This window comes from Mandrillus leucophaeus, unplaced genomic scaffold, assembly GCF_000951045.1.
Source record: "Mandrillus leucophaeus isolate KB7577 unplaced genomic scaffold, Mleu.le_1.0 Scaffold415, whole genome shotgun sequence".
NCBI classification, from domain to species: Eukaryota; Metazoa; Chordata; class Mammalia; order Primates; family Cercopithecidae; genus Mandrillus; species Mandrillus leucophaeus.
In genome coordinates this window covers 1,844,167-1,870,621 of record NW_012104421.1, presented here as the reverse complement: position 1 = coordinate 1,870,621, position 26,455 = coordinate 1,844,167, and the positions used below count along the sequence as shown (strand labels likewise).

General features: G+C 37.2%; 1 protein-coding gene across 1 annotated transcript in view; it reads right to left on the bottom strand.

Moving 5' to 3' along the window:
- Positions 1–26,130, bottom strand: part of DENND4C (DENN/MADD domain containing 4C) — a 110,132-nt gene extending 84,002 nt beyond the window's left edge. The window contains exons 1-8 of the mRNA XM_011992669.1: positions 25,813–26,130; positions 14,216–14,468; positions 12,538–12,607; positions 10,322–10,494; positions 4,792–5,030; positions 2,925–2,991; positions 1,782–1,840; positions 736–880 (exon numbers count right to left, since the gene is read on the bottom strand). Coding sequence (XP_011848059.1) covers positions 736–880; positions 1,782–1,840; positions 2,925–2,991; positions 4,792–5,030; positions 10,322–10,494; positions 12,538–12,607; positions 14,216–14,468; positions 25,813–26,117 — 1,311 coding nt within the window. The 5' untranslated portion in view covers positions 26,118–26,130. The remainder of the gene's footprint in view (positions 1–735; positions 881–1,781; positions 1,841–2,924; positions 2,992–4,791; positions 5,031–10,321; positions 10,495–12,537; positions 12,608–14,215; positions 14,469–25,812) is intronic.
- Positions 26,131–26,455: the final 325 nt, after the last annotated feature.

Sequence of the window (26,455 nt, the reverse complement as noted above, 5' to 3'; positions counted from 1 at the left end):
AGTAGCTGGGATTACAGGCGTGTGCCACCATACCCAGCTAACTTTGTATTTTCAGTAGAGAGGGGTTTCTCCACATTGGTCAGGCTCGTCTCGAACTCCTGATCTCAGGTGATCCGCCTACCTCGGCTTCCCAAATTGCTGGGATTACAGGCGTGAGCCACTGTGCCTATCAATCAGACTTCATTCTAAGTGCAATGGGAAGCCAAAGGGTTTTAAGCAGGGAACAACTTTAATAACAATTTAACAATTTAATTTTACTTACGCTTTACACAAGAGCTTAGCCTCTGTATATTATCCTATTTCACAATCACTTAGAATTTCCTATATATTCCTGATTCACAATTATTAAAAGTTGAAATAGGGAGAAATTAACCATGTAATCATTTGCATAATTTTAGAACAGCTGAAATTGGCCAGAGCCTCTCAATACAATCAGCTTCATTCTCAGGTTTTATTATACAATCATATAGTTTTTACTCTGGGAAGAACTCTAAAATATGAAAAATTGGAAATTGACATTTTTCCTAAAATAGATATCACCTTTGTTTTCTTTATACTTCCTACTTCTCTTTGCCAGCAGATTATATTCGACTTTTACCGGGCGGGTAATTTTTCGAAGTTACTTTTTGAAAATTTGTTGTTGCTTTCAAAGTTGCTGTTTTTGAAGGAAATTTCCCTTTGGAGTAAAAATTATCTGTCAGTAATTTTGTACTAAAAGGAAAATTCTATACTTACAGCTACAACAGCTTCAGCTACCCCAGTCAAGACAGCTGGCCTAAGAGAATGCAGCAGAATTTTACTCTCAAGTAAAACAAAGAGCAGCAGTGTTGCACAATTCTCAGGACCCAGATTCATTAGCAAGGTGCTAAAGTTGGCTCCACTAGGAAAAAAAAGAGAAAAATAGATCACTGTGAACTATTTTGCTAAGACATGTTAAGATTTGCTTATTAAATTATTTCTTAAGTATTAACAGATTGAGAGTCTAGTGTTAATTTCAAGTCTTTACTTGTTTATCAATGAAAAGTAGCAAATTTAATAAGATAGATAACTGGGAGATTTAAATTCATCCTCTGGTAATAAAAGGCATTTATCAAGAAAGATTTTCCTGAATAGCCATTTGAGTTGAACTCACAAGAAAGGAGACAAGGATAGGAGTGAAGGGGTGACAGACAATATATGCAAGGGCTCCGGGGCAAGAAAAAGCTGTTGTCATAGCCAAGAAATTGAAATAAATCTATTGTGACTAAAGCATAGTAAGGGAAAGGATGAAAACAGCAACACATTAGGCTGAAATTGAAATATACTATTATATTTGCATTTTCAAAAGGACACACTGGCTACAGGGTGGATAAAGAACTGAAGGAAGATGAGTAAAAAGGTACCAGTTAAGAGGCTAGTAGTGAGGTAGTCTGGTAAGACATCATGGAAGTCTACTACGATGAAGATGAAAAGAAGTAAATGGATTCGAGATATTTAGAAAGCAAAAATCAGCTCACCTTAAACCTTTAGTTATGAACTGGATATGGGAAGGGGAGATGAGAAGAAAAGGGAAGTGTCCTCTACATCCAATCTTGCAACTCTCTGAATTGTTCACATTTATAAAACAGCCCCACCATCCATCTAGCTATCAAAGCCAGAAACATTAAGGCTGCTTTTGCCTAGTTTTAACTAATAGAGTTAATTGTAAAATAACAATTAACTTTATTATACTAATCACTAAAATATTTTAAAGCATTCTGCTCCAAGTGAATACATATATCATTCTAAATACTAGTAATTACCTTAGTGGTAAAGGTGTAGAAACTGGCTGTGATAATATTAATGCATCATGGACTGACAGCTTAAAAAAAAAAAAAAGCAACATAAATTAACCAAAACAAGATACAAGTTTCAAAACTACTTGTGAAATCTATATATTTAGATCAAAGGTAATACTGAAAACAACAATTTAATATGCAAACACGCTTTTTGAAACGTACTAAAATATAAAATGATAGCTGTATTTACTCAGAAGTGTTACATTAGTTCTTTTTTAATAAATGGTTAATTTGAATTTTGATTCACTTAATTGGTTAAAGTACAATTATTTAAAATTTAGGGAATTACTGCTTCAGAAAAGCTTCAAATTCATTTACTCAACAGACTGTAGGCACTTGGCAGTTGCTTCGCACATTAATACTTGCAGAACTGAAATAACATTCAATATCAACAATATCTGACTTAATCCTACCATACATAATGTTAAGAATGTCTTAGAAAAACTTTTAAATGGCCTCCTTCTATAAATCAATGCTATTCAAAGTATGTTAAGTATGCCAGTATGTTAATTGTTATGGTCCAGAAAGATATACTATACAAATGAAGAGCAAACCACTAAGCAACTTTTATGACAATCTGACCTCTCTCCCATATCCAAGCACGTAATCAGTGGAACTATTATTATACAGAGGGTATAGACCTGTTCGTGTTGCGTATGTCACAAGCTGTATACCTACCTACGTCTGCTACTTACTGAAAATAAAAAACTGGTCCTTTAGCATAGTACTATTATAGACCTTGTTTAAGTTAACCCCCTCCAACCATTGCTCATTTCATATTTAATATTTATTAGAGAATCTGATATTAAGAACATGCTCAAACATAATCCTGGGTTTTACATTATTAAAATTAGCTACCCAAAGGCCATGCATGGGCCAAAAATGAAAATGTTATGAACCAAGGGTCATAATTATTCCAATTCTGTACATTCAAATCCAAAACCCAGTAAGAAAGGATGTTCAGTAAAACTACAAAGCACAGAAAATCCAAGGACTTTACGAATGCATATTGCTCCACCTCAAACCCAAAGGTATATAGAATCCACTCTGCAATGACTGGGGTGAGCATATGCAAAGTTCTCCCCAAATATACTCTCTTTTGGTTACCTGGACAAGGATTCTCGGTCTTTGTGGTGAAGGAAAAGGGATGTTTTGCATAAAATGTGAAATGTGCCTAGAAAAAAAATTTGAAATAAATATCATAATTACTTTTCTAAAATGCATCACAGGTTTTAACAAATCTTAAATATCACTATATATCATCCCAGATATGACATGGCCATTTATCTAAAATGTAGGCTAAGTAAGTAAATGTGTTTAGTGTAAACGAATTTATCCATGCCCATCAAACTTCTGAAATACACAATGTATTTCCAGACTTCTATTCCCATCCCCTATCATTACCAGATGAATAAAAATAACATAAAAACAGTTTTCATGAAAGGAGTGAATTTTTATAGCCCTGGTTATCCGTGCCAGTACAGGGAGCAACTAACTGTGCTATAATGAATTTACACTAAAACTGAATTTAATCCCAGATTTACTACTCTAACATTGGATGAACCACCTACCCATTCTATTTCTGCACCTATAAAAATTATTTCTTAAGTTTCTCCAAAGTTTAGAGCTTCTTAGGAGCCACAAAAATGCAACATATTACTTCAACTGAAAAAGATATTGATTATATACATTGATTTTATTTTCACAAGCTATTCATAGAATCTTAATTTTTCAAAAGGTTGCTAACTTGTCACTAACATTACATTTTACTTCAAAAAACTTCAAATTAATCTGACAGCTGAATGTTAAACCCAGAACTATAAATCATTAAATTGCCATTTCGAGAGTGCAAAATGAAAGTTGCAACCGTATTTCAATATCAAATTATGATGAGTTTATGCACAGTACTTTACTCTTTTAAAAGGTGATTTTTGGACAGCATTATTTTTAAACCTGTGCATAATTACCCCTACCTTATCCACTAAACTAGTATGTTTCACTGATATTCTTTCTGCTATAATGTAAAAGTTCTGAAATTGTAAGAAACATCTACGTTTACACATACTTTAATACATTACAGAAAGCTCTTGACACTTTTTGGTTTGTCGGCAGGATACATAAATTATAAACTATCATAAACAGAAGTCAGTGTGCCACTAGAAATCAGAAAAGATCATTTAAAAAAGAGTAGCTCAACATACATTTTTCTTGCTTAGGAAAGATTGCATGACAAAAAGAATTACAAACTAAAGAGAAAGCTCAAAGAATTTCTGCCAATGCTAAAACAAAAACTTCACTTTTAACATCAATTAACTTATTCTTACTAATTTCGACATCACTTTAGAGAGGTATTATGGTTAGATTTTGGAATGGCCACTTGTATGGGTGGGTGGGTGGGTGGGTGTGCAGCAGTAACTATTTGTCTCTCAATTATTAGAGAATAAATAGGAAGAAGAACACTCACAATATAATTTATGTAAGTTACTTCTTCAGGTGAATTCTCAAAAGATTATTATTTGGCCATCCTTGCCACTACTATCCAATTTTAAGCTCACAGTCAATGATTGAGGTGAAGAAGGGAGTAAGTAAAAAGTTGGTGGCTAATGCCTGTAATCCCAGCACTTTGGGAGGCTGACGCAGGTGGATCATGAGGTCAGGAGTTCAAGACCAGCCTGGCCAAGATGGTGAAACCCCGTCTCTACAAAAATTAGCCAGGCATGGTGGCGGGTGTCTGTAATCCCAGTTACTCGGGAGGCTGACACAGAGAATTGCTTGAATCCAGGAGGTGGAGGTTGCAGTGAGCCGAGATGGCGCCACTGCACTCCAGCCTGGGTGATGTCTCAAAAAAAAAAAGGGGGGGTAAACGTAGCCTTCCCTCCCTTCCAACTTTGCTGCTAAAAGTTACACAAACAATCAAACATATATACTTATATACCCAGTTTTCCACCAGCCATCTTTCTAATCATATACATACTTTTCAATGGGAAGAGGATGTGGTCCAGACACAGAAAGTTTGTAGATAAACATAAGAAATTTCCTAAAAGCGTCAAAAAAAGGCCAGTGTGAGAGTAAACAAATGCATTTGTTTGTATTGATGGATTTGGAGACCATTTTTCTCTCCACAGGCGTCAATAGGCCCAGTTGCATAAGCTGTTTCTCTGATAGAAGTTCCCGAGAGTAAGGTTCATAAAACTGAATGGCAGCTCCATATACCTAAAGAGTAAGAGAATTCTGTTATAAGATTTGAGTTTGTTTGAAAAAAATTAGCTTCTCTTTTTCTCTTATTACACAAGAAATATTTGCTTGGAGTATACTTATACAGATAAATTACGGAAAAAAAAAAAACTCACCCAAATTTCTACCCCAGAGATAACCAGATTTTGATATAAATCCCTCAAGATTTTTTCCACAGAATTTTATACATTCAACTATAAATCTTATACAAAAAGGGACGGTAACCTCTTATAACTTGCTTTCATTTTTAAAATGAAAGCATTAGAGAATGAACTCTAATGACCTCACTCAACTTAGTTTTTTGTGTGATTTTTTTTTTCTTTCTTTTTTTTTTTTTTTTTTTTTGAGATAGAGTCTCACTCTGTCACCCAGGCTGGAGTACAGCAGCGTAATCTCAGCTCACTTCAACCTCCACCTCCCAGGTTCAAGTGATTCTCCTGCCTCAGCCTCCCGAGTAGCTGGGACTACAGGTGTATGCCACCACACCCAGCTAATTTTTTTTTTTTTCCTATTTTTTGAGACAGAGTCTTGCTGTGTCACCTACACTGGAGTGCAGTGGCGCGATCTCGGCTCACTGCAAGTTTCGTATCCTGGGTTCACGCCATTCTCCTGCCTCAGCCTCCCAAGTAACTGGGACTACAGGTGCCCGCCACCACGCCCAGCTAATTTTTTGTATTGTTAGTAGAGACAGGCTTTCACCATGTTACCCAGGATGGTCTTGATCTCCTGACCTCATGATCCACCCACCTCAGCCTTCCAAAGTGCTCGGATTACAGGCGTGAGCCACTGCACCCGACCTAACTTTTTGTATTTTTAGTAGAGATGGGGTTTCACCGTGTTAGCTAGGATGGTCTTGATCTCCTGACCTGGTGATCCACCCGCCTTGGCCTCCCAAAGTGCTGGGATTAGAGGCGTGAGCCACTGTGCCTGGCCCGTGATTTTTTTTAATTGGGGTAAAATATACATAACATAAAATGTACCACCTTAACCATTTTCAAGTGTACAATTCACTGGTATTAAGTACCTTCACACTGGAGTGCAACCAGTTATCACTATTCATTTCCAGAACTTTTTCATTACCCGCCCCCCAAACAAAAGCTCTGTGACCCTTAAATGGTAACTTCCCATTCTCTGGCCCTCAATCCAAGTCCCTTTGTAATCTCTATTGCACTTCCTGTCTCTATAAGGGTAGCTATTCTAGGTACCTCCTATAAGTGGAATCATACAAAATTTATTCTTTTGTGTCCGGCTTATTTCACTTAGAATAATGTTTTTAAGATTCACCTATATTGTAGCACATACCTGACTTTCATTCCTTGTTAAGGAATAAATCATAATTCCATCATATCTATATACCATATTTTGTGTATCCATTCATACGTTGATGCACGTTTGGGTTGTTTCCACCTTTTGCCTATTGTGAATAACCCTGCTAAAACATTGGCATACAAGTATCTGTTCGAGTCTCTGCTTTCAGTTATTCTGGGTACATGCCTAGGCATGAAACTGCTGGATCGTATGGTAATTCTGTGTTTAACTTTTGGAGGAGTTGCAGCAGCAGCATTTGACTTTCTCATCAGCAATGTTCACAGGTTCAATTCCTCCACACCCTCACCTCATATGACACAAGACAGAGCTGACACTCCTCTGAAATTCTTTATTCCTTTGCTGTCTTTGACAGTACAAATTTCTCTTTGTTTCATGGCTACTTCTCTCTTTCCTATACTAGATCCAATTATGTCACCCCCCATCATTTAAATACTAGCATTCCCTAAGATTCTAGCTTCACACTTCTATTTGGAAAATTTCATTCTCTCACGGTTTTAACTATAATCATTATACTAACAGAACACAAATCTTTATCTCTAGGTCTACCTGATCTCTCCCCTGAACCTCAGACTCCTAGTTTCAAAATGACTACTCAATAATCTCCACTTGGATGTCATACAGGCATCCCAAACCAATATTTTCAAAAGTGAACTCATTATCTAAATACTTCATCCAATATTCCTGATCTTACTCAGTTACGCTACACAATTCCCAAGCTAGAAACTTCGAAGTCATGCTCAATTCCACTTCCACTTACCACATATCAAAGCAACTACTGAAGCCCTAACTGGTCTCAAGTCAGAAGAGAAAGTATTTTAGTGAAAAGTACACTGAAGAAATAGTCCTTCAGAGGTAACATCTGATCCTTCAAAAGTTCCTCATTACAGGTAAAATGCCACAGTCCATATAAGTGACAAGATGCTCTCAATTCCTAATAGTACCTGCTGTTGTTGTTCAACAATACAGAGCTACCAGGTACACAAACTAGTTCATAATTTTGTGCCTTTGTATATTTTGTTTAGCCTTGGTACTTCCTCTGATCTGCCCATTCCTTAATACCCATCCCCTTCTCCCAACAATCAATCCTTACTTCTGTATTTTATAAATCTTGCCAACTGTTTAGTCATTATATATATCACAGGAACCCTTGCCTTTACACACACAACATTCCCAGATACAATTATTTCAAAGTGATCTCAAAGGTTTTAACCCATCACCTTCTCCCAACAATCAATCCTTATTTCTGTATTTTATAAATCTTGCCAACTGTTTATTCATTATATATATATAACAGTAACCCTTACCTTTACACACACAACATTCCCAGATATAATTATTTCAAAGTGATCTCAAAGGTTTTAACCCATCCCCTTCTCCCAACAATCAATCCTTACTTCTGTATTTTATAGATCTTGCCAACTGTTTATTCATTACATATATCACAGTAACCCTTACCTTTATACACACAACATTCCCAGATACAATTATTTCAAAGTGATCTCAAAGTTTTTAACAAGCAGTGACAAATGTATAAACATACATTTTACACACCTCAATGCTTACATGTCAATATCCCCTAAACAATGAATAAGCCAAGCAGATCACCCAGTATTCACATCTCAAATGAGACTTTATTGTTCTCTACTGCCAAAGTATATTAGGTAACTAATGTTTGAAGATCTTAAAATTTTCAGTTACATTTACTACTTTCAGCAGGATAAATTGTAAACGATTATTAAGCTAACAAGTTAGCAGTGGGCAATCAAGTTAATATTGACCTTCACTCAGTATTTTCTGTGTTCCAGGCACTATGCTGGATACTTTACATGTATTATCTTTAACACAGTGGTTGTAAAGGTGTAGCCTGTACCCGTAGAATGAGGTCACAGATTTATTTTGTTTCATCCGCATGAGTCAGTTCAGATTATATATTTTTTCAATAAAATCACCTGTTTTATTAAATTTCTTTAGAACATTTTCAATTTTTGCTGGGCGCGGTGGCTCACGCCTGCAATCCCAGCACTTTGGGAGGCTGAGGCGGGTGGATCACCTGAGGTCAGGAGTTCAAGACCAGCCTGGCCAACGTGAAACCCCATCTCAACTAAAAATACAAAAATTAGCCGGGCATGGTGGCAGGTGCCTGTAATCCCAGCTACTTGGGGGGTCAAGGCAGGAGAATCACTTGAACCCAGGAGGCAGAGGTTGCAGTGAGCCGAGATTGTGCCATTGCACTCTAGCCTGGGGGACAAGAATGAGACTTTGTCTGAAAAAAAAAAAGAAAGTTTTCAATTTTTAAATTTCTACTGCTATCAGCTTTTTATTCTGAATATTGTTTATTTTTGCCTTCTTTATAAATCAGCTTATGTCATTATTACTGTTATATACAATATATGTTTTATATAAGACAATAAATGTCTTTTCTCTCTAGCTGTTTTGTCTCTGCTATTCCATGATAGCACTATGATATAAAAAGAGGTGGGACAGGTCAGGCATGGTGCCTCACACCTGTATAATCCCAGCACTTTGGGAGGCCGAGGTGGATGGATCACTTTAGGTCAGGAGTTCAAGACCAGCCTGACCAACAGGGTGAAACCCTGTCTCTACTAAAAAAAAAAAAAATACAAAATTAGCTGGGCGTGGTGGCACACGCCTGTAATCCCACTGCTTAGGAGACTGAGGCAGGAGAATCACTCAAACCTGGCAGGCGGAGGTTTCAGTGAGCCGAGATCGCGCCACTGCCCTCCAGCCTAGGCAACAAGAGTGAAACTCTATCCCGCCCCCCCAAAAAAAGAGGTGGGATTACTATTTACTTGTTTGTTTGTTTATTTTTCTCTGTTGAAAGATTCAGAGTACATCTTTAATCTGGAGACTCAATTTTTTCATCAACTGTGGAAAACTCTCAACCATTAGCTCTTAGGATCCTTTTCTAGTCTCTCCTTCTGTAACTCATTAAATATCTGTTAGACCTTCTAGTTATATCTGCTACATTTTTAAACTCCTTTTATGTTTTACATTTGTATGTACCACATTTAAGGTAACCCATCTTCCACTTCACTAATTATCCCTTCATGTATGCCTTATCTCTGCTTTTTCTTTTTTTTTTTTTTTTTTTTTTTAAACAAAGAGTATCGCTCTAGAGCCCAGGCTGGAGTGCAACAGTGCAGTCTCAGCTCATTGCAACCTCTGTCTCCTGGGTTCAAGCAATTCTCATGCCTCACCCTCCTGAGTAGCCGGGATTACAGGTGTATACCACTAAGCCTGGCTAATTTTTTGTATTTTCAGTAGAGACGGAGTTATGCTATGTTGTCCAGGCTGGCCTTGAACTCCTGGTCTGCAGTGATCCACCTGTCTCAGCCTCCCAAAGTGCTGGAATTGCAGGCGTGAGCCACCGCACCTGGCCTTATCTCTGCTGTTTAACCCACTCACTGAATTTTTAATTTTAAGGACCATATTTTTCATTTCTAAACACTCGATTCTTTTCCCAATCTATTCATTTTTCAAAATATCCTGTTCCTTCCTTGGTATTTTGAGCCCCTCCATTAGTTCATAAGTCATCTCAATGATATTTTAACTTATAACATCCTTTATATCATCATTCTGTCATTTCAATGTCGTGAGGGTCTAACCCAGCTTTTTAATTGTGTCTGTTGATTCTTTCTACGGTACCTATGTCCTCCATCTGTCATAATCATCTCATCTTGACACCTGGGTTTTGAAGGTGTCTATCCAGAAAGACTTTATCTTTGCTTCTGTAGAAGTTCCAGAGGTATCAATATCCCTGATAGCAATTTTCATGTTGATTTCTCATCTTGGGGATGACAGCGTAAATTTAAACCAAAATGTATCGTGTCCAAATAATCCTAACATTCAAATAAAACTTAACCTTTTTATGAAATAAAAACATGGACAAAATGCATTTAATCACTGAGGCAAAAACATACCTTTTTGGCTGAAGAACCTGTCAAGACAAAAGTTGAAAAAACTGGAAGTGGATATTTGGTTTCAGGATCCCAGCACTCAATAGTAGCTCCCATGGGAAGGCAGAAGAGAGGTACATCTGATTCCGAGAGTGGAAACGACTCATAGTCCTCTTCTGGATATCTAAAAATTAAACCTTTTGAAGAATGAGACAACAATAAATTTTTTTAATATTTACTTTTCCATAAATTGCATATGATAGATATTAATGGAATATTTTAATGCCAAATTTCAAGCCAATACTTGTGTGGTATTTTAAAATTGATTTCTCTCTTGCTATAACAGAAACTAATATAAACACGTTTACCCCTGATATTTTACCCATGGATTTATAGTTCATTGTAACATAAAAATGTATTAATATACTAGTTGAGATTCCATTCAACCAATCTTGATCACCAATCTTAATGTATTTTCTTCTACACACGCCAACACCTTGTAGAAAATGGTAAGAAACATACAGAAAAATTTACCAACTATTTCAGTTAGTCTTCTGTGAAAAATTCAGGGAAGAGACAAGTGTTATGAAATAATGCTGAGGCAACAGAAATTATCACAGCCCCTAAACTCATCTTGAGAGAGAAGCAGTGTAAAAGGCACGCAACATGAAAAGTAAACGAGACAGAAACACTGTGACTAAGTACAGAATACGTGAGACCCAGAAAGTAGGAGCAAGGGATACTCTGAGAACCACAATAAACCCCCTCAGAATAAATTAGCTACATGGCATCAGTTCATTAGCCTCTGAGGTCATCAACATATAGACCATCTCTAAGTGAAAAACCTCAAAATCAGTAGAATTTTGAGCCCAAATTCAGTATCCAAAACTCTCTATTCTAAAATAAGTGTCTCATATCAAATAACTGAATACTTTGGTACAGCTTCTTTCTATAAGTTTTTTAAGTGATACCTTTTCTCCACGACCACCACCACCACCACCAAATAGGAAATCACACATAAACAACATATTACAGCAGTATTAATGGTATCACTTTTTTTTTTTTTTTTTTTTTTGGAGACACAATCTTGCTCTGTCACCCATGCTGGAGTGCAGTGGCACGATCTCAGCTCACTGCAACCTCCGCTTCCTGGGTTCAAGCAATTCTCGTGCCTCAGCCTCCCAAGTAGCTGGGACTACAGATGCGTGCCACCACGATCGGCTAATTTTTGTGTTTTTAGTGGAGACAGGGTTTCACCATGTTGGCCAGGCTGGTCTCGAACTCCTGGCCTCAAGCGATCTGCCCGCCTCAATCTCCCAAAGTGCTGGGATTACAGGTGTGAGCCACCATGCCCAGCCTACGGTATCAGATTTTAAAATGACACTGAATTTTATATGTTAGTTATTTTCATTATTTTTATATTATAAATTAAATGGTTTGGTTCATTAGTATGAATGTTTTTATGAAAATCACGATTTTTTGGATATGAATTCACCTGACTTCCCTGAAGTAAAACTTTATTTCAAGAACTGTGCATAATCAAAAAATAATTAGCACTGCTTCTTTTCACAAAGAAGTATTCCAGTATCTTTTCTATTTACAACTGGAGCATACCTGTATTTTCAGTTTTTATCCCACCATACCAGTGGAATGAAGAGGTGACACTTAAATCTTTACAGCCCTTGACACTTTAATGTGCAGTAAGAATGTGGCGATAGATTTCTCAAACACTTCATGGCAGAAAAGTTTCTCAGGCCCTCCTCTCCTCCATATAGCTGATTCTTTGCAACAAAGGAGAAAGGAAGCAAGTCCACCTTTCATGGCAAGTAACATGTGGTTTCAAATCAGACACAAAGAGATAAGAGAAGGAAATATAAGAAGTAAAGATGCAGTTTGACACCTTTCTGATTGCCAAAATATAAAAGGTCAGAGAGTAAGCAACTTTCCATTATACTGTTAAGTCTATAAACGTAGACCAAAAGCTTGAATGATTATTCCCCATATGTTTGCTTTGGATAAATGTTTAAATTAAATTAACAGCATGTTTGGTCGGGGTATTAATATATCTTGTATATGTAATATATTTAAGAAAACACATATCTTTATATGCTAAAATTATAGACAATTTTATGAATAGATCAATTCTACAAACTACATAAGGGAGCATAGTCTCTTTTAGCCAAATGTTAATATGCACCAATAACTACAGCAATTGAGACAATTTTTTTTAACTCACTTACCAGCCTTATATGCTATTGCATTTGAAGCAGGTACAGACTTCTTATAACACAGAAACACGCTGGAACCCCACTGTAAAACATAAATTAGGTTTATAAAAAGACAAAAGAGTGAAAAGAAATTGATTTTGTTTGGTATCAACTAAAGATTCCTATTATTTACTCAGAAGAGTATTTAAAACACATGTTTATATAATGAATGATGTAGTATAAAATACAGCAAAGCATGAAGTTCAGAACACTAAAATAAAAGAAGAGAGTAAGAAAATCAAACTGCTACAAAAATCAAACCGATATGAAGGCCATTTCAAAAGATTTAGAATTTCACAATCACTCAGCGATTGCCCCTTCTTGTAAGACACAGCACAAAGCGAAGTGTGCACTGGAGCCCAAACTGGGGAAGACTGGGGTCACTGGAGTGCTATGAGGTCATCACCTCCAGAGGCAACCCTGTCCTCACTAATTGTTCTGGGTGCATTTGTCACCTCTGCCTATACAACATTAAGCTAATATTAGTTTGACCTCAAGATATTTTTCAAAGTAAATCTGAACCAAAAGTAAGCTGTAGTCTTTAAAAACTATGAGTCGAACATTTATGTTCATTTTCTTCTTTACTAGAGTCCTTTTAAAGAGTAAGTATGCATGGGTTGGGTGCAGTGGTTCGCGCCTGTAATTCCAGCACTTTGGGAGGCCAAGACAGGTGGATCACAAGGTCAAGAGATCGAGATCATCCTGGCCAACCAACATGGTGAAACCCCATCTCTACTAAAACTACAAAATTAGCTGGGGACAGTGGCACACGCCTGTAGCCCCAGCTACCTGGAAGGCTGAGGCAGGAGAATCACTTGAACCCAGGAGGCAGAGGTTGAGGCGAGCCAAGATCGCGCCACTGCACTCCAGCCTGGGCAACAGAGTGAGGCTCCATCTAAAAAAAAAAATAAGTTTGCAAAACTGCAATATTTTCTCTTGAGCCCAAGAGTTCAGGAGCATCCTAGGAAACTTAAGGAGTCCGTGTCTCAAAAACAAAAACAGGCCAGGCACGGTGACTCACGCCTGTAATTCCAACACTTTGGGAGGTCAAGGGAGGCGGATCATTTAAGGTCAGGGGTTCAAGACCAGACTGGCCAACATGATGAAACCCTGTCTCTACTAGCCTGTAGTCCCAGCTACTCAGAATGCTCAGGTGGGAAGATCACTTGAGCCTGGTGGGGGGTCAAGGCTGCAGTGAGCTGTGATCGCACCACTGTACTCCAGCCTGGGCAACAAAGCAAGACCCTGTCTCAAAAAAATAAAAAAGCAAAAACATGAATGAATGAATGAATGAATGAATGAATGAATGAATGAATGAATATAAGGAGAGCTTCTACCCACTCTAACCCCGCAGTTGTCCCCAAAGACACCACTGAAATTCAAAAGTGAATAAAACCTTTGTTAATGTAATACAGACAATAGTAGGATTTATTCCCCCTCAAATATCCCTGACTTAAAGATGAAATTATTATAAATCATGGGATAGGATTTTTAAAATTATTATAAATCATAAAAATTAGGAAACAATAAAAACAAGCATCATGAATATATAAAATGTGAGTAAAGTATATACCCAACAGTAAACAGGAATCCAAAACATATCCCTTTTCATTTTCATATGAAACTTTGAAGATGAAAACTTTATTCTTACCATTCCACAATTTAAGTTTTTGTCAACTTTGCAGAAGGTATGAGGAGGAGTTTCTCCTTTACTGGTTACAATAACACAGATATCAGTTACAGCCAAGGAATTCTGGGGTCGAACTGGAGAAGCCCTTCGATAAGTGATAAAGATTCTTTGTGAAGTAGTTGAACTATTGTTGACATTGGCACAGCGACCATAGGGTGTGGCTAGGATCACTTCACATCCTGGAATAAGCCGTTCTTTCCCTTCATATAGAACTCTGCATGGCAGGAAGGGGAAGAAATAGATATAGATACATACATACACATATATGTACATATATATAGTACATGCATTTCAGGTTAATGCTGGTTTTCTTCTTGAAACCAAATAAAATTTTTTTCATCTCTCCTAATGTTTCCCAAATCTTCACTACAAACCAAAATTAAAATTATTCCTTTGGGAACTGTAAGTCTCTATTTTTCAAAACCCAAAACATAATTTAAGAAGTGTAAACAGGATTGAACAACTTGATTTTGTATTACTTATTACAAGAAACATGAAAAAAGAAAGGGGCAACACCACAAACATCTTCAGGTCAATTCCTAGAAGTTTCACTAAGTATTCAGATGTTTTCATAAAAATTCGCTTCATAATTTGTCAATTTTTTAGCTTTAAAAATCCTCTGAACACTATAAAACATTATTTAAAGAAATTAAAGCGCTAGGCCCTCGGAGCCCAGCGCCGCCACCATGTCCTCCGGGGCCAGCGCGAGCGCCCTGCAGCGCCTGGTGGAGCAGCTCGAGTTGGAGGCTGGCGTGAAGAGGATCAAGGTCTCTCAGGCAGCTGCAGAGATTCAACAGTACTGTATGCAGAATGCCTGCAAGGATGCCCTGCTGGTGGGTGTTACAAACTGGAAGTAATCCCTTCCGGGAGCCCAGATCCTGTGCTTTACTCTGAAGACTCGAGAGAAGTTCGCTGAGGAATGCCTTCAAGCACAAAGTGACGAATGACTGCCTTCAAGTCTCAAGAAAACACTTTTCCCTAACTCTAATTAGAGATGTTTTAGCCCTTTCCTGTGGCCTGGTCCTATAGCGAAAATCACAGAAATTCATGAGTTTCTACTTGAGTGAGGAAACTGGGTGAAGGAATAGAGTTTTAAATAGTAATAGCCTGTTTTTTTGTGCAAGTACTTTTATACATAAGACAAACAAAAACCTTACCACCAAATATACCAAAATGCACCTGTTTCGTAAGTGAGTTACTAATATTTCTATACCTGGAACATCATGTATGTTTTATTTACTAGATGTTTACATTTTAAGAAGGAAAATAGTTGTGTTTATTTAAACTTGTAAACTGTTGTTCCTGGAAGATATTTATACCATAAAAAATGTGTTCTTTTCTCATGAATTCACAATTCCTAAATGAATACAAGAAAGTACAAATTGCTGGGAGGAAGAATAGGCTTTACTAATTGACTGATGTCTTGATTTTTCTACATGGGAAGATTGTTTTATTTTTAACACTAAATATAGGAGCAGTTTCTTAGCAAACTTTTTTTGAAAAGTTAATGTTATGATGTGCATTAGGCTGCCCCATCGTGTATATAAATGAAGCAGATTCGATCTTTGTATTCTTAAGTTCCTCTACTTTGTAGTCGTGGCTGTAAAGAAATACAGAATTTCATATATTTAGAAATGTTTAAAATGTGACCCACAGAACATTGTAAATGGTTAAAAACTAACATGAAAATATTACAACCTAAAATAATTCTTAACGTCACAAGTGTTTTACTTTGATGATGTGCCTTTGATTTAATTTGGAACACTTTTTTAGATGGATACATTATTCATGTTTGTAACAGTCTTTGAAGAGCTTGGAAATAAAATTTCTTTTTAATTAAAAGAAAAAGAAATTAAAGAGCTAAATAAATAGGACATCTCATGCTTATGGACAAAAAGACAATGATGGCAATACACTCAAATAGATTAATGAAAACTGAATTAATTTAATTCAATTTTCAATTTGATTAATGAAAACTGAAAAATTAATGAAAATTGACAAGATGGCAATACCCTCAAAAAGATTAATAAAGTCAGTGCAATTCCTATCTAAATCCCAGCTGCCTTTGTTTTTTCTTGTCAAAGCAATCTGGAAAAAAAAGAAAGCTGGAGGACTCACACTTCCCTACTTCAAAACTACCACACATCTACAGTAATCAGTGCAATGTACTGGCATAAGAATAAACATATAGATCAACAAAATAAAATGGAGAGTCCAAAATTAAGCCCTTATATTTGCAGTCAATTGATTTCAACAAGAGTGCCAAGACAATGCAATCAGGAAGGAACAGTCTTTTCAACAAGTAGTGTTGGAATAACTGGATATCCACATGCAAAAGCATGAAGCTGGACCCCTTCCTTATACTACTCATCAAAAAACTAAAAATGGATCAAAATCAATGTAAGAACTGAAACTGTAACACTCTTTGAAAAAACAGGAATAAATCTTTGTGACCTTAGGTTAGAAAAAGCCTTCTTAGATATGACACCAAAAGCACAAGCAACTAAACATGCTAAGTGAAAAAATAAAAATTAAAACTAAAAAAAAACAGTCACAAAGACCACATACAGTGATTCAGTTTTTAAGAAATGTCTAGAATAGGCAAATCCATACAGACAGAAAGTAGATTAATAGTTACCTAGGGGTAGAAGATGGGAAAGAATACTAAACAGTAACTGCTAATGTGTATGGGGTTTCTTTTTAGGGTGATGAAAATGTCCTAAAATTAATTGTGGTGGCAGCTGCACAACTCTGTAAATAATACTAAAAACTACTGAATTGTACACTTTAAGTAAGTAAACCGTGCGACATGTGAACTGTATCTCCATAAAGCTGTTAAAGCCCAACTAATATTAAAATATACTATAAAGCCTCTATATTTAAATCAGGAGAGTATTAGCAAGTAAGTGAACAGAAAGACAATGAAACAGAAGAAAAATCTAGTATATGATGATGGTAATATGTCAATATACTAAGGGAAGAATGGATTTTTAAATTTAATAAGCAGGACTTAGATAACTGGATTGTCATTTGGAAAATAAAATAAAATTCTGTCTAAACTTCACACTATACACCAGAAGGGGATCCCCCAGTGGATCACAGATCTAAACATAAGGAATTAAATCATACTATTGCTAAAAGTATAACTAGCAGTGGGAAAAGACTATGACTCAAAATCCAGTAGCAATAAAACATGGGAATAGAAAAATAAACTACATAAAATAAACATTATATGACAACGAACACCATAAGCAAAGATAAAAGACAAGTTGACTGAAGAAAATACTTGACAACTTATTTCACTAAAAGCTCATCTTCCTAATACATAAAAAAAATCCTTTAAAAAAATCAAGGTAAAGGTTAAAAATCTGTTTATAGTATAAGCAAAAGAAAAGAGAAAATCGGCCCTTAAACCTACGGAGCAATGATTAACCTCAATGAAATTACTCTGATATACCATTAATATCTGTGAGATTGACAAAAAAATATAAAAGACCACATATTTTGTTGATGGGATGTGGATTAAAAAAACACACACATGGCAGAATGTAAAATGGCACAAACACTATAGAGAAAAATTGAGTAACATTTAACAAAATTATTTACACATTTATTTTTTAATCCAGCAATTTTTTCTAGGATCTACCTGAAAACATACCTCCAGAAATACATAACAATAAATGCACAGTTATTCATCAAAGCATTCTTTTAATAACACAAAACTGACAACAACCCAAATACCCATCAGTAGAGGTTTCGTTGAATAAAGTAAATACATCCGCACAAGTAAGCAGTATACAGTCACACACAAAAAATGAGAAAGATCTTATATTCAGATATAGAATGATTCCCAGTATATACTCTTAGGTAAAAAAGGCAAAGTACAAAATATGGTATAGAGTACATACATTTTGTTTAAGAGAAAGAAATAGGCTGGGCACAGTGGCTCCTGCTTCCTTTCAATTAGCTTAGCAGACAAATGAAAAAAATGTCAATTTGTAGGTGACAAGTATATTGTTCATTATTCCACAGTCTATCATCTAGGAGAAAAGAATACTTGTGTTTATTATAACAGTTTGTTAACTTTTCATATATTTGAAATTTCTCAAAAAACAAAAGAGCTGGAGAAACAAATCAGTTGCAAGCCAATGAATCTGACAAAGGGAAGAAAATAAGAACTTCATATGGTCTATGATTCTGTATCTCAAGAACTGCATCTGGGTGGGCGCGGTGGCTCACACCTGTAATCCCAGCACTTTGGGAGGCCAAGGTGAGCGGATCATCTGAGGTTTGGAGTTCCCGACTAGCCTGACCAACATGGAAAAACCCCATCTCTACTAAAAATAAAAATTAGCCGGGCGTGGTGGCAGATGCCTGTAGTCCCAGCTACTGGTTGGGGGAGGGGGGCGCAGAAGTTGCAGTGAGCCAAGATCTCACCACTGCACTCAGGCCTGAGCAACAAGAATGAAACTTTGTCTTAAAAAAACAAACAAACAAACAAACAAACAAGAAATGCATCTGATATATAAGATAACATACTGCCCTGTTTAAATTACACAGTCACGCACCACATAATGATGCTTCAAGCACAGGCTGCATATACTATGGTGGTACCACAGATTATAATGGAGCTGAGAAATTCTTATCACCTAGTACTTCCAATACTATACTTTTTATCATTACTTTAGAGTATACTCCTACTTACAAAAAAAGTTAACTGTAAAACAGCCCAGGCAGGTCTTTCAGGAGGTATTCCAGAAGGCATTCTTATCATAGGAGACAGCTCTATGTGGGTTACTGCCCCTGAAGACCTTCCAGCGGGACAAGAAGTGGCAGCGGAAAGCAGAGATAGTGATGATCCTGACTCTGTAGGGCTAGGCTAACATGTATCCTTTTTTCTTAATTTTTAACAAAAGAGTTTAAATAGTTAAAAAAAAAAAAAAAATCCAGGCACAGTAGTTCATATCTATAATTCCAGCACTTTGGGGGACCAACACAGGATTGCTTGAGACCAGGAGTTCAAGAACAGCCTGGGCAACATAGGAGGACCTCATCTTTGCAAACAATTTCAAAATAAGAAAATAAAAACTGGCCAGAGGCGGTGGCTGACGCCTGTAATCCTAGCACTTTGGGAGGCCAAGGTGGGTGGATCACTTGAGGTCAGGAGTTCAAAACCAGCCTGTCCAATATGGTGAAACCCTGTTTCTACTAAAAATAAAAAAAAAATTTTTAAAAGCTAGATGTGGTGGCATATGCCTGTAATCCCAGCTACTCAGGAGGCTGAGGCAGGAGAATCACCTGAACCCAGGAAGCAGAGGTTGCAGTGAGCCCCAATCATGCCACTACACTCCAGCCTGGAAAACAGAGTAAGACTCTGTCTCAAAAAGAGAAGAAAAAAAGAAAAGAAAAGAAAAACCAAAAATAAAGTTTAAAAACCAAGCCAGTCCCAGCTATTCAACAGGCTAAGGCAGGAGAAGGATCACTTGAGCCCAGGAGTGCAATGCCAGCCTGGGCAACAAGGCAAGACCCCGTTAAAAAAATTTTTCTTTTAATTTTTGCCAGGCGTGGTGACACATGCCTATAATCTCAGGACTTTGGGAGGCCGAGGCAAGCAGATCACTTGAGCTCAGGAGTTCAAGACCAGCCTGGGCAACATGGCGAAACCCCATCTCTACAAAAAAAAAAAAAAAAATTAGCCAGGAATGGTGGCACGCACTTGTAGGTCAGCTACTCAGGAAACTGAGGTGAAAGGATTATCGCCTGAGCCCAGGAAGTAGAGGATGCAGTGAGTCTAGATTGTGTCACTGTACTCCAGCTTGGGCAACAAAGTGAGACCCTGTCTCAAAAAATAAAAAATAAAAGAATAAATTTTTTAAATAAAATGTTAAAATAGAAAAAAACTTAATAAAATGACAATTTAAAGAAAGAAAAATATTTTTGTACAGCTGTATGGTATTTGTGTTTTAAACTAAGTATTATTACAAAAGAATGAAAAAAATTAACAAAAACTTTAAAAGTTTATAAAGTAAAAAGGTTATAACAAGCTAAAGTTAATTTACTAAAGTCTATAGTAGTGTACAGTAATGTCCTAGGCCTTCACATTCACTCACCACTCACTCACTGACTCACCTACAGCAACTTCCAGTCCTGCAAGGTCAATTCATGGTAAGTGCCCTATACAGGTGTGACTTTTTTTTTAATCCCAGATTTTTACTGTACCTTTTCTATGTTTAGATATACATATACTCACCACTGTGTAAGTTGCCTACAGTATCACCCCAGTAACATGCTGTACAGGTTTGTAGCCTAAGAACAATAGGCTATAGCTGCACATGTAGTAAGCTACGCCACCTAGGTTTGTATATGTACACTCTATGATGTTCACACAATGACAAAATCGCCATAGAACACACATTTCTCAGAACGTATTCCCATCATTAAGTGATACATGATCGTACTTTATAGTATATATGATATTTCTATGGGAATATCAGACTTTACATCTTTTAACTTAACATATTTTCTAGAGAAAAGTACTATTTTAATAAATGCCTCATCTCGGTTTATAAAACAGTAAAAAAGACAAAAGTTTAGCAATAGTGTTTCATATTAAATTTAATGAGATGGGTGTCTGTATTTCCAGTAGCTAATAGGCTTTCCTACTATAAATAGAGAAGCTAATAGGTTTTCCAAACCCCTTCACACTAGAGTGGGGAAAAAGTGGAGGGAAAGTGAGGAGAAGAGGCCAAAACATTTAAGTCAACAGACATTAACAATTATTTGATCTGGAGAGAAATATTAACCATCAGGATTAGCTTAAGGACAACCATAATACTCTAGCAAACCTGTATCAGTAAACTACTGTAACAGAAATCAGAAGCCTTAGGAACTGCAAGATGTGTATGAAAAAGCCACTTGCAATCTGAAAGCACCTAAGTATAATTACGTAAGTCATCATTTTATTTTTAAGTTGTGCTCCTAAACCACAAGCAACAACAATCTTTCAGAGATTCACATCTTTCAGTTATGACTGTATGGGAGGGGTGGCAGGTGGGCTTGTCAAAAGATGGACTCTAAAAGACGACTGACCCGGCACATTGTCTCACTCCTATAATCCCAGCACTTTTGGGAGGCCGAGGTGAGCAGATTGCTTGACTAGCTCAAGACTAGCCTGGGCAACATGGCAAAATTCCACCTCTACAAAAACTACAAAAACTTACCCGGGTATGGTGGTACTCGCCTGTAGTCCCAGCTACTTGGGAAGCTGAGGTGGGAGGACCACCTGAGCCCAGAAGGTGGAGGCTGCAGTAAGCTGTGATCACACCATTGCACTGCAGCCTGAACAACCGCAGTGAGACTGTCTCAAAAAAAATTCTCCTTATTTTTATATATCAAAAAAACAGTTTTTTTAATTAAAAAAAAAGATACTAAAAGAGGGAACAGTGAATGCTGGAACACAAAATAAGTACCTGGCTGGTTTCCCTTCAACTGACATGGAGGTTACCACAATTTTATCCTACATCCTTAAGGATATTACTTATCTTCTTAACGAAACCGTATAGAAAAAAGAAAAACAGAACAATAAAATCATTAATGTCACTCCACTGCAACCAATACTCTGTGTTTACACCCATTTTAACTTACTTTCTTCTTGTCAAAGGAAAAGCCCCTTCCAGCAGGGCACAGTGGCTCACGCCAGTAGCTTCAACACTTTGGGAGGCAGAGGCAGGTGGATCACGAGGTCAGGAGTTCAAGACCAGCCTGGCCAAGATGGTCAAACCCCATCTGTACTAAAAATACAAAAGCTAGCTGGGCGTGGTGGTGGGTGCCTGTAATCCCAGCTACTCAGGAGGCTAAGGCAGAGAACTGCTTGAACCCGAGAGGTGGAGGTTGCAGTGAGCCAAGATTGCACCGCTGCACTCCAGCCTGGACAGAGTGAGACTCTGTCGAGGAGAGGGGAGGGGAGGGCAGGGGAGGGGAGAGGAGGGGAGAGGAGAGGAGGAGAGGAGGAGAGGAGGAGAGGAGGAGAGGAGGAAACAAGGAAAGAAAGCGGGAGAGGGAGAGGGAGAGACAAGAAAGAAAAGAAAGACAGAAGGGAAGAAAGGGGAAGGAAGGAGGGAAGGAAGGAAGGAAGGAAGGGAGGCAGGGAGTGAGGGAGGGAGGGAGGGAGGGAAGAAGGGCCACTTTCACTAAAAGCTAAAAGCTAGTCCAGTCACCTATGCTGTCTACATCATCCCCTCAATAATTTTATTCTATAAAATATCTCCTCTTTTTCCTGTATTTCCTACCCTTCCTTCTCCATTGATTTCTTCCTTCAATATGAGAATGTTCTAGGTTATTCCCTGGGAGGAAGGTTAAAAAACAACCCTTGAATTCATATATCTTCACTCTCTAGGTATTTTAAACCACTGCTTCTAGGAAGTTTGTTAAAAATAGATTTTTTTTCTTCTGAGACAGGGTCTCTTGCTCTGTTGTCCATCCTAGAGTGCTACAGTGGCAAAATCATAGCTCACTGTACCCGCCAACTCCTGGGCTCCAGTGATCCTCCCACCTCAGCTTTCTGAGCAGCCAGGACTACAGGTGCATGCCACCACATCTCGCTAATTCTTTTTTAATTTTTTATTTTTTTTGTCTTCAGAAGGAGTTTCACTCTGTTGCCTATGCTGGAGCCCAGTGGCGTGATCTTGGCTCACTGCAACCTCCACCTCCTGGGTTCAAGTGATTCTCCTGCCTCAGCCTCCCGAGTAGCAGAGACTACAGGCGCTCGCCACCATGCCCAACTAATTTTTGTATTTTTTTAGTAGAGAGGGGGTTTCACCATGTTGGCCAGGCTGGTCTTGAACTCCTGACCATGAGTGATCAGTTTGCCTCCGCCTCCCAAAGTGCTGGGATTACAGGAGTGAACCACCACACCTGGCCCTTGCTCATTTTTATTTTTATTTTTATTTTTTGTGAACTCCTGGCCTCAAGCAATCCTCCTCCCACCTCAGCCTCCCAAAGCATTGGGATTACAGGTGTAAGCCACCACACTGGACCAACATACAGATTCTGATTCAGTAGGTCTGGAATAGTGCCTAAGTTTCTGAGTTTCTAACAAGCTTCCAGGTCTTTTGGATAATACTGGTCCATGTGCTACAATTTGAATAGTTAGGGCCTTAACTATCTTCCCCTTCCCTTAAAGTCAAGCTTCTAGGGGGAAAAAAAAAAGCTTTTATTACTCCAATTCCCAATCATTTCTAAACCCTGTCTTTCTAATCTGGCTCATATGCTCAATGACCCTATAAAGCTGAAAGATCACCATCCTAACTATACTGACTTGAATGAAAACTACAGTAGCTAAACAGGATGGACAATACTAATGGAGTTAAACGAATGCTGCATAAAGGTCAAGTAAGATAATATAAAGACAAATCATCCTTTGGTTTTGAAAATTTGAAAAAAATGAGGACTTCTTAAACTTCTTTTTTTTTCTCTTTTTCAGCCTGAGTTGTCAACTTCCATGGAATATAAGTATCTTTATAACAATTTCACCAGAGCTCTAATGCAACAATAGTGGGAGATGAGCTTAACAAGTGGTGGTCAAATGGCTACCCCTTAATACGTGAACAACTATAAAGAGAATAATCAGCGGACAGGTGTGGTAACTCACACTTGTAACCCCAGCACTTTGGGAGGCAGATCCCCTAAGGTCAGGAGTTCAGGACCAGCCTTGCCAATATGGTGAAATCCTATCTCCGCTACTAAAAATACAAAAATTACCCGGGCATAGTGGTGCACGCCTGTAATCCCAGCTACTCAAGAGGCTGAGGCAGGAGAATCACCTGAACCCGGGAGGCGGAGGTTGCAGTGAGCCAAGATCACACCACCACACTCCAGCCTGGGCAACAAAGTGAAATTCTGTCTCAAAAACAAACAAAAAACAACCACAACAACAAACAGAGAACAACCAGCAACCAAGTGTTTAAAAAAAAAAAAAGGCTTCATGAATTAGAAAAATTTGGATATGTGATGATACTAAGGATAATCATTTTTAAGGTATGGTATCATACTTACATCAAAAGAAAGATTCAACAAAAGAAAATCAATGTAATACATAAGAGAACAAAGGAAGAAAAAATACATGATCATCTCAATTGACAAAAGGCATCTGATAAAATTTAACACACTTTCATGATAAAATCTCTCAGAAAACTAGGAATAGAAGAACATTTCTTCAACATGATAAATGGTATTTAAAGAAAAGTTACAGTTAACCTCATACTCAACAGTAAAAGACCTAAAGCTTTCACTGAAATTTAACTAAAATCAGGAATGAGACAAGATGCCTGCTTTCACCACTGCTATTCAACATATTAAAAGTTCTAGTCAGAGTAATTACACGCACACACAAAAAGTATCCAAACTGCAAAGGAAGAAGTAAAACCATTTCTATTTGCAGATGACATGATCCTATATATGTATTTTAAAAGTCCCAAAGAACCCACAAGTTATTAGAACTAATAAATTCGCAAAGTTGCAAAGTGCAAGATTAGCACACAAAAATCAGCTGTTTCTATACACCAGCAACAAACAATCCAAAAATTAAGAAAACAACACTATTTATAACAGAATCCAAAAGAATAAAATACCTAAAAATAAAATTAATCAGAGTTAAAAAACACACAATGTTGCTTAAAGAAATTAAAGAAGACCTAAACGAATGGAAAACATTCCACGTTCACAAGCTGAATTATTTAATATTGGAAAGATGACAATACTCTGCGGATTAATCTAAAGTTTAATGTAATCTCTATCAAAAATCCTACTACACATTTCGTATAAATAGACAAGCTGATCCTAAAATACTTGCCAGGATGTTCCCAAATATCTATAATATATTTTAGTAATGGTAATGATAATAAACACCCCAATACATCACATGTATATATGGTAAAGTTTTATAGGTATTCTAAGAGCACATCCTTTTTACAGAAGAGTCAAGGTAGCCATTTGGAGAAAGAGTGGACCTTTGTAGGCATTTACAAAAAAGAATGTCCTTCACTGGTAGACTAGATACTAGACTCTTCATGAAAACTACAGCACTTATCTGTAAACACCCTCCTCCCAGCATTAAAAGCCACACAGTACAATTGTATTTAAAATAGGACTGCTCTTTAGTTAAACAAGTACAGGTCTTCACAAAAACTCACTGCATAACCCAAGCAGCTCCTTAAAATGGTAGTGTCTTTATTATAGCTTCTCGTTTTATTGTTTAATTAATAATCTTATTTGATAAGTACAACAGAAACAAAATGACACTTTAAGGTCTAATGTCTTCATTTCAATATTATTTTGAAAGCAAATGATCTAACAATTCAAGTGCAATGCAGAGAAATTCAATAAGGGTGGATACTGGCATGTAATATATTACTATAATGAATCCTGAAGTAACCATAAAACTATCAATAATAATAAACTATCAGTAATAATAAAACTATCAAGGATTTCAAATTCCCACTTCCATGGCCCTTAAATAAATTTTATTCCTTCACTATAGCAAAGAAAATAAGTCACCATACCCAATATCTGTAAGGGGTGGTTTATCTCTCCCTCTCTTATAACAGAGGAAAAGTTCAGGGCTTTTCAGACTTCCATAGTTCAAGTTTGCTTGGAGAGCTGATGGAGTGGCTTCTACACAGGTGTAACCTTCAGGTACTGTTTCTCCAGCTGATTTGATAATAACGGCAATGTCTGTAATTGGAGCTTTAGGTCCAGTTGACTTAGTATCTAAACGATTTATTTCTTGATCCAAAAGAGTAGATGTGTCAGTGAGACCAGCTACAACAAAGTAGTCTGTCACTCTTGGTCCTTTGTCTTCTATCATGGCTGCTACTGTATTTCCTAGAAGAGGGAGGGGAAAGATATCAATAAAATAAAATGCTTTATCCTGACAAAAATTAATATATCCTTGAGTTAATAATCATCAACTAGCACACTTCCCAGCTGGATTTATAATCAAACTGTCTTTCTGAGAAGAAGGCTGCTTTTATCATCTTGTCAGCTAGTAAAAGTGAAAGTACAAGTTAACAGCATCAATTCATTTGTAACACAACTATAATCTTTTCATATTCTATTAAGAATAATTAAACTGGGGCCAGGCACGATGGCTCATGCCTATAATCCTAGCACTTTGAGGGGACAAGGTAAGCAGATCACCTGAGG